General features: G+C 39.5%; 1 protein-coding gene across 1 annotated transcript; it reads left to right on the forward strand.

The window, feature by feature from the left end:
- Positions 1-7,363: 7,363 nt before the first annotated feature.
- Positions 7,364-8,026, forward strand: LOC147613413 (uncharacterized). Its single transcript, XM_086781159.1, has one exon. The coding sequence runs from the start codon at positions 7,484-7,486 to the stop codon at positions 8,024-8,026; it is 543 nt and encodes a 180-aa protein (XP_086637285.1). The 5' UTR covers positions 7,364-7,483.
- Positions 8,027-8,490: the final 464 nt, after the last annotated feature.

Raw genomic sequence — 8,490 nt, forward strand, 5'->3', positions numbered from 1 at the left:
TGGGAGAAGGCAATGGATGTTGAGATGGACACATTGGTCCATAATGAAACTTGGGATTTGGTTGCCTTACCATACAAGGTAAAAATGTCACTGGTTGCAAATGGGTTTATAAGGTGAAATGCAAATCAGATGGTTCCATTGAGCACCATAAAGTGCGGCTGGTAGCTAAGGGTTATGCACAAACCCAGGGCTTGGACTATGATGAAACATTTAGTCCAGTTGCAAAGATGGGAATAGTGAGAGCAGTCATTACTATGGCTGCAACAGCAAATGGTTGGAAAATGCATCAAATGGATGTGAAAAATGCATTTCTAAATGGTGATTTACAATCTGACTCAGAAGTTTATATAGCACAGCCAGAAGGATATATACACCCTAGGTACCCCACTCATGTATGTAGGTTAAAGAAAGCATTAGATAATTTGAAGCAAGCACCTCGTGCTTGGAGTGATAAGATAAGTCGATATCCTATCTCCCTTGGATTTCAGGTTTCTTTAGCAGATTCTTCACTCTATCTGAAGAAAACAGATCATGGGATTGTCTTACTTGTTATCTATGTGGATGACTTAATTGTCACAAGAGATCATGCTACAGATGTTATGCATGTCAAGAAGGCATTGAGTGGGCAGTTTGATATGAAAGACTTAGGTGAATTGATATATTTTCTTGGGATTGAAGTATCAGACCATGCAGGGACATGGTTAGTGCAACGCCAATATGCATTGGATATGTTGGCAAAATATGGGATGACAAGGTGTAAGCCGATGAGCACCGTTGGAGCAGAATGTGAAGTTGCAGGCTAATTTTGGTGAAGAGTTGGATGATCCATCTATGTATAGAAAGATGGTTGGCAGTCTTATTTACATGACTATCACACGACTAGATCTCAGTTATGCTGTGGGGCTAGTAAGCCAATTTATGCAAAGCCCCAGAAAACCTCATTTGGATACAGTGAGACGCATTATGCGCTATGTCAAGACCATTGCACATTATGGTCTTCTTTATGAGCATGGTAAAGGCTTGGATATACATGGCTACACAAATGCAGATTGGGCAGGTAGCTCGTATGACAGGTCTACTAGTGGTTATGCCTTTACATTTGGAAGTGCAGTGGTGAGTTGGAGTAGTAAGAAGCAACCTACTGTTGCTTTATCTAGTACAAAGGCTGAATACAGGGGGCAGCCATTGGTACATGTGAAGGTGTATGGTCAAAGAGTCTCTTGGTTGATTTGGGTGAGCCTATTGATGGCAAGGTTGTCATTCATTGTGACAACATGAGCAGCATACAGTTGGCCAAGAATCTAGTTTTTCATGCGCGGACCAAACATATAGAGGTCCACTATCATTTTGTCAGAGAGAAAGTGTTGGATGGTACAGTGGATTCGCAGTATGTGAAGACTGAAGAGCAGATGGCCGCCGACATCTTTACAAAGCCACTTAGCAGGGAGAAGTTTGAGTACTTCCGTACTATGTTGGGAGTACATGTACATGGGATGAGCTTGAGGGGGAGTGTTGAGAGCTTTGACATCCCAAGCTCATCTACATCTTTATCTATGGTAGTACATCATGAGCTTGAGAGGGGCTGTTGAGATTCAAGCTTGATGTCAGCTTGTGCCGATTGCACTACGTGCTGGCATGTTAGGTAGTAACATGTGTGAGACATAACTGACAGCGTCCAGCTGGTCATAGTGTGTGGACATTAGCTAGGGTTAGCTGTGTGTGGACACAACACATGTAGTGTGTTGTAACTTATGTCTACTTGTTTTTCATCACCATGGGGGTTGACAAGGCAAGAGGAAAAGAATGTCAAGAATCAAATTTCATCTTTTCATACACTACCCAGTGTAATACACTCATTAAAAGGTGCATTTACAATAATACACTCATTAAAGGGTGCATTTACAATAATAAAAAAATAAGGGTGAGCATCAATTGTATGGTCTCAAATCACATAATTGGCACAAGATGATGCAAGTACATACGTAACTATATCTTTTCTATGGGCACCCCTCGGTTTATGTTGTGTGGACTCTATATTGATCTTTTATTGTTTTCACAAATTGATTACACTAGTTTGAATACTTCCAATATCAATTGGTTTGTGCGGACAAGAGAAACCTCAGAATGCCATCTACAAATTAGGTGGACTAGTGAGGTGAGTTTCAATCAAAACTATAGATTTGTGTGTTTGGTATAACATATAGCTTTGAAATTATCTATTATTTATGAATTTATCCTTTATTCCTTTGTTGAATAGGTGGATAGTGTCGAAGGAGATTCATTTAGATTCCATTGAGAAGGCTTGAGTTAATAAGTTAATTGAGGTGGTGTTTATGATTGAAGAATGATTTCCAAGAAGCATACTCACAACTCAATTGCACCTTCTAGGTAAATTTGGTGGATGATCAGGTGGCTATATGTGGCGTTGTTCATAGCCGGTGGATGTTCTTTCTTGAACGCTTCATGAAAACCTTGAAGGGATTTGTGAGGAAAAGGGAAAGGCTAGAAGGAAGCATGATAGAGGGATGGTTGGTGCAAGAATCCCTTGTATACATCTCTGAATATTTGAAACAAATTGATCCATCTATGCCTAGATTCATGCATGACGATGAGGATGAACGAATGCTTTCACATGAAAAAGGACGCATTCGAAAGATGGATGAGTCCATGCGTAAAAAGGTCATCACATTTTGTCTTCTTAACACTTCTGTGATGGAAAAGTGGATTGAGAAATATGAAGATGCAAGAAAGATAAGAATAGAGGAGAGAAAAGAATTTAAGAGATCCACACAAAGGCACATGACATACCACCCAACCTAAAGGCTCTTCCTAAAAGGATTGCAATATTGAATGGCTTAGGGATGCCCTATAGCAAGCTGAAAGGATGGGAGAGGAGATTACAAGAGAAGAATGGGAGAATGCAAGGGGATGCGACTACCATGTAAGTAAAGATGTTTTACTAAGATATATAGTGTTAAATACCAAATTGCTTACATATAAGGTATATTAAATATTTTTAATTGGGTTGCAGTATAAAGTGCATAATGCAATGTGGTCAGAAGGTCAACATTTTTGCACTCAACATGTGGACTCCAAGAGAATCACATATGATTATGGTGTAATGGCAAGTTTTAACCAAGAAAGTCAAGCTAGTAGAAGAGATAATAATATTATTGCAAAGAAACTTGAATATTGTGGAACAATTCAAGACATCTTGGAGATTGGTTTTCAAAGTGTTCATCTTTGATGTTAAGTGGTTCAAAGTGGTATATAGAGTTACTCAAACAACCGTCAAGAAGTATCCAAGTGGATTTTTTGCAATTGACTCAACTAAATTATGGCAAGATTCAAGAGACACATACGTTCTACCACAACATTGTGAACATGTTTACACTTGATTTCCAATTTTGATGAATCTATAGATAGAAGGAAGGCATTGCATATATTTTCTTGTAAATATTTTGTGGTTCTTTCTTTTAGGTTATGTTTCATTCGGACCAAAGAGATCCTAATTAATGGTATGTAATACAAGTCGCTCCTTGATCTAAAAGTATATTTCAAGATCAAGACGAGGAAGAAGAAATGCATGGTGGACAATCAATGGAGGATGCAACTAACAATCGGCTAGAAGCATGTTAACGTGCACAAAAAATGCTGTCCCAGACAATGCTAGTTAGTAGTGCTTGTTAGCATACATTCGAGAGCCAAGAATATGTCCATTTTGAAATAAACTTTCCATAATTAATGTTAAATTTACTTGGCCCCAAATTTAAATGTAGCATCTTTTCAATTACTGAAGTCATGGTGTAGTGGATGAGCGCTCTCTCTCTCTCTCTCTCTATCTATCTATCTTTCTGTCTCTGTGTCTCTCTCTCTCTCTCTCGCTCTCTTGAGGTTCCATGATCTGTGTAAGCCAAGCTCTCTCTCTCTCTCTCTCTCTCTCTCTCTCTCTCTCTCTCTCTCTCTCTATGATGTTGCTCAAACAGTCTCACCCTCTCCCTTTGCCTCGCATTCTCTCCATGTAGCCCACTTCCTCCCCATCTCATAGAGTTATGGCGAACCATACCTTGCAATCTGATCTGGTAGGTTTACTTGCGCGTTCAAGGGCAACAGATGAAGGTAGCAGAAGGGATCCTTTACAGACAATGAATCCAAACTTGGAGGACCCAACTTGTACTGCCATTAGGGATTATGAGAGACAAAGAAAGAGGAAACAACGAGAGAAGAAAAAACTTAAGCAGGTTCAGGTTCGAGAGCTTGCCTTTGAGGAGGAAAAGAAGAAGAAAATCTCATCTGAGATTGTGGCACTGTTCATCAAGAGGAGGACTGAAGGAATTAGTACAGAAGACAAGCAAGAAATTTGGAATCTAGTATCTCATCATCCTGTCGTGCAAGCAGTGTGTCCAGAGGAGTCTACTATTCAAAGTGCAATCATGTGCAATGTTCGTAACACCTTGGCGCTTGTAAAGCAGCCAAGCTGTAATGAGGAGTTATATTTGAAGCATACAGCATTGTCCATGATGTTGAATTCAAAGGAGAACATGCAAATGTCAAAAGTCTCGAGACTCCTTAAAGTTCCGCGTCGATCCTTGTACAAGGCTAAATTGCGGGTGACATCGAATGTTGACGGTGGAATGTTTTCATTGGCTGCATGTCAAAAACATGCCCGTCATAGCACAATCACAGATGAAATGAAAGAGCTGGTTTACACATTTTGGAGGGATGAGACACGTGTATCCCCTAACAAAAAAGATGTTTGTCGAAAGAGGATGGGGAGAAAAAATTACATAAAGCACCCTGTACACCTCCTTGATGAACCTCAGGTAATTGATCTAACCAAAGCACCATTATTCGAGTACACTAAAAAGCATGTGAAACTTTATAGTTAGCATACTGGTTGTTATTTACACTGTGGTTGTTTATGGTTTATTCTAGCTAGAACATGCTATACTGTATATGCTAGTTCAAATCTTCAATACGTTGATCACCTTACAGAGTGTGTTATTTATCATATTAGTAATGCTAATTAGTATACAAGCCATACCTGGAGTAGTTAGCAGACTGTGTATGCTAGCTAGCATACTCTATGTAATTAGCACACTCTACATGCTAGGAACATGCTAGGAACATGCTATACTGTATATGCTAGTTCAAATCTTCAATATGTTGATCACCTTACAGAGTGTGTTATTTATCATATTAGTAATGCTATTTAGTATACAAGCCATACTTGGAGGCACACTGTAAATGCTAGTTAGCAGACTATGTATGCTAGTTAGCATACTCTATGTGCTACTTAGTACACTCTACATGCTAGTTAGTATACAAGCCATACCTGGAGGCACACTGTAAATGCTAGTTAGCAGACTGTGTATGCTAGTTAGCATACTCTATGTGCTGATTAGCACACTCTACATGCTAGTTCGCATATGCTAGTTGTAAATGCTAGTAAGCATGCTGTGAGTGCTAGTTAGCATGTAAATGCTAGAGTAAGCATGCTGTGAGTGCTAGTTCGTATATGGTAGGTGCTAATTAGCATACTGTAAGTGCTAGTTAGCATACTCTAAGTGCTAGAGTTAGCATATTCTAAGTGCTAGTTAGCATACTCAAGGTGCTAGTTAGCATAATGTAGGTGCATCTTAGCATACTGTGAGTGCTAATTAGCATACTTTAAGTGCTAATTAGCATACTTTAAGTGCTGGTTAGCATACTGTAAGTGCTACTTAGCATACTGAATGTGCTAGTTAGCATAATGAATGTGCTTGTTAGCATACTGTTTGTGCTAGTTTAGCACTGTTTGTGCTAGTTAGCACACTGAATGTACCAATTAGCTAACTGAATGTGCTACTTAGCATACTAAATGTACCAATTAGCCTATTGAATGTGTTAGTTAGCATACTGTCAGTGCTAGTTAGCATTCTACAAGTGCTAGTTAGCATACTGTGAGTGCTAGTTAACATACTGCACATGCATGGAAGCATATTGTAAGTGCTAGTTAGCATACTGTAAGTGCTGGTTACATACAGTATGCTTCCGTGCATGGCCTGTATACTAATTAGCATAACTAGCATAATAACCACCTTCTAATTCTCATAATTGCAGGTTGAGCTCTTCTACAGATTCAAAGAAAAGCATCCAGATTGCAAAATAGGTATGAGAATGTTTGAGATGATGAAGCCATTTTTTGTACGGCCGCTGAAAGATAGATACACATGCTGCTACGAATATCATGTGCAGATGTTCTTTTTAAAGGACACACTTAACCGTATGCGGTCTCAGTCATTCGGGCTGCATGGAGCCCAATGCAGATGTACATGCAGCGTTTGCATCAAAGGTGATGAAACTAGCAGGGGTTGCATGGCTTCATGTCAAACTTTCAAAGGTGTCACACATCTATGGGAGTTAGTTCTCTGCCCAAAGCAGATAGATGCTGGTTACCACAATAGTGAGTGTTTGATGGGCGAATGTAAGAAATGTGGTGTGAAAAAGCTAGAAACATGCTGCGCTTAGAGACACAAAGCCCAGGTAAGAATATCTTTGTAAAATTGTTTGCATATGTGGAGGCAACAGATAAGCACGGAGACAAAAAAAAGAGAAAAGATCTTGTGACTAAAGAAATGCAGTGCTGGGAGTTTCTTCAACTCTTACAGACCAAGCTGAAGGTTTTTATCAAACATAACTATATCGCTCGTCGATGGCAAGCACAATAGTTCAAGGATTGTATTCCTAGATTTCCTGAGACGATGTGGTTGTGTCGGTTGTAAACTTTGCAGAAAACTATGCATTCAAGGAGCAAAATGAGATTCAATCCATGCATTGGCACTCAAGTCAAGTAACTATTTTTGTGCATATAATATACTACTGCCGTAGGGAAGGGGAAGTAGTCAAGAAAATCTACTTCTTCATATCAGATGACAAAGTGCATGACACATTGTTTGTCCAACATTGTTTTATGCTGCATTGTGGCTGGTTACAGAGAGAAGGTGTCACTCCAAAACGTCACTGGGTCTGGTCAGATGGTGCTGCCTCACAGTTTAAGGCTGCTAGGCCTTTCTATTTTGTTGCAAGGTATGCTGGACTGACAGGAATGGAGATGAGCTAGTTCTTCTTTGGATTAGGACATGGCAAGGGAGAGCATGACGGTGCAGGCGCAGTTGTTAAAAGATCGTTGACACATGAACAGCTGAAGCCTAATGGGGCCACTTTTAAAGTGTGCTGCAGATGTGGTTGCCTATTGCCAAGCCAACCTATCGAAGGGAGCAGCTGCATCATATCCTCTAAAAGAAAGGGAATGTATCCTCTAAAAGAAAGGGAATGTGCCCGTGTGTTTTGGGAGATCAAAGTAGGTGATGTAAACAGGGAGGTTAAATGGAATTGTGCCACGGTTGAGAAGTCTCGCACCTTGCATGCTTTTCGCGGTCACAACCGGCAGGATGCAACTGCCATTGCCACAAGACCATTGGCATGCTTTTGTGATGCATGCATGAACCATAGTTGGAATCGCTGCACTAACAAATCTCATGTGCAGCCTTGGGATTATCACATTCTGATGCCATTGTCTGATGAAGTTGAGGATGAAGAAGACACTCCGACTGATGATGCCCTTGAAGGACAGATCATTGGATATGAAAAATTTGTGTATGAAGGCCACCATGATGCATTAAGTAGTGCTTTGTGTGTTGGTGACACTTTTGCAGTGAATCCGAATGCTACAACCAATGATGAGAATGTAGACTTTTACTTGGTAAAGTGCATTGCAGTAAAAGAAAAGGCAAAACAGGGTTACATTGATGAGTGGAACAATGTAATTGACAAAGGCTCTTATGTCGTGCAAGGACTATATTACAAGCAAGTGGATGTATACACCTTCAAACTAGACTACAATCAACCTGTTGTTCACATACTTTCAAATCTTGTACGTTGTATCAAGATACCCATGAAACACATGCAAAAGAGAAGGCAAATGTACACAATCACCTCCGAAGATTATGAAGCAATCTATAACAGCATGCCATTCGATTTTTAACATGAGCGTCATGGTCTTTTATTCTATTTTGTATCTTGTGTATGCTTACTACTACCACAGTATATGCTAATTGTGTACTAATAAGCTTCTACAAAGTGTGTGCTAGCTAGCATAAAGCGTATGCTAACTAGCATACAGTGTATCCTAACTAGCATATAAAGTATGCTAACTAGTATATAGTATAGGTATATAGTATGCTAACTAGTATATAGTATAGTATATTCTGTATGCTAACTCGCACAGTATATGTTAACTGTATACTAATTACCTAATTTATATTGTGTGCTTACTAGCATATAGCGTATGCTAACTAGCATACAGTATATGCCAACTAGCATATAGTGTATGCTAACTAGCATATAGTGTATGCTAACTAGCACAGTATATGCTAACTGTATGCACACTAGCTACTATATAGCGTGTGCTTACTAGCATACAGTATATGCTAACTAGCATATAGTGTA

Source organism: Cibotium barometz, chromosome 43 (genome assembly GCF_041138505.1).
Source record: "Cibotium barometz isolate CiBa-2024 chromosome 43, ASM4113850v1, whole genome shotgun sequence".
In the NCBI taxonomy this organism is placed as follows: domain Eukaryota; kingdom Viridiplantae; phylum Streptophyta; class Polypodiopsida; order Cyatheales; family Cibotiaceae; genus Cibotium; species Cibotium barometz.

Coding starts and splice junctions, on each gene's coding strand:
- LOC147613413 (XM_086781159.1), top strand. CDS start 7,484: ATGAACCATAGTTGGAATCGCTGCACTAACAAATCTCATGTGCAGCCT.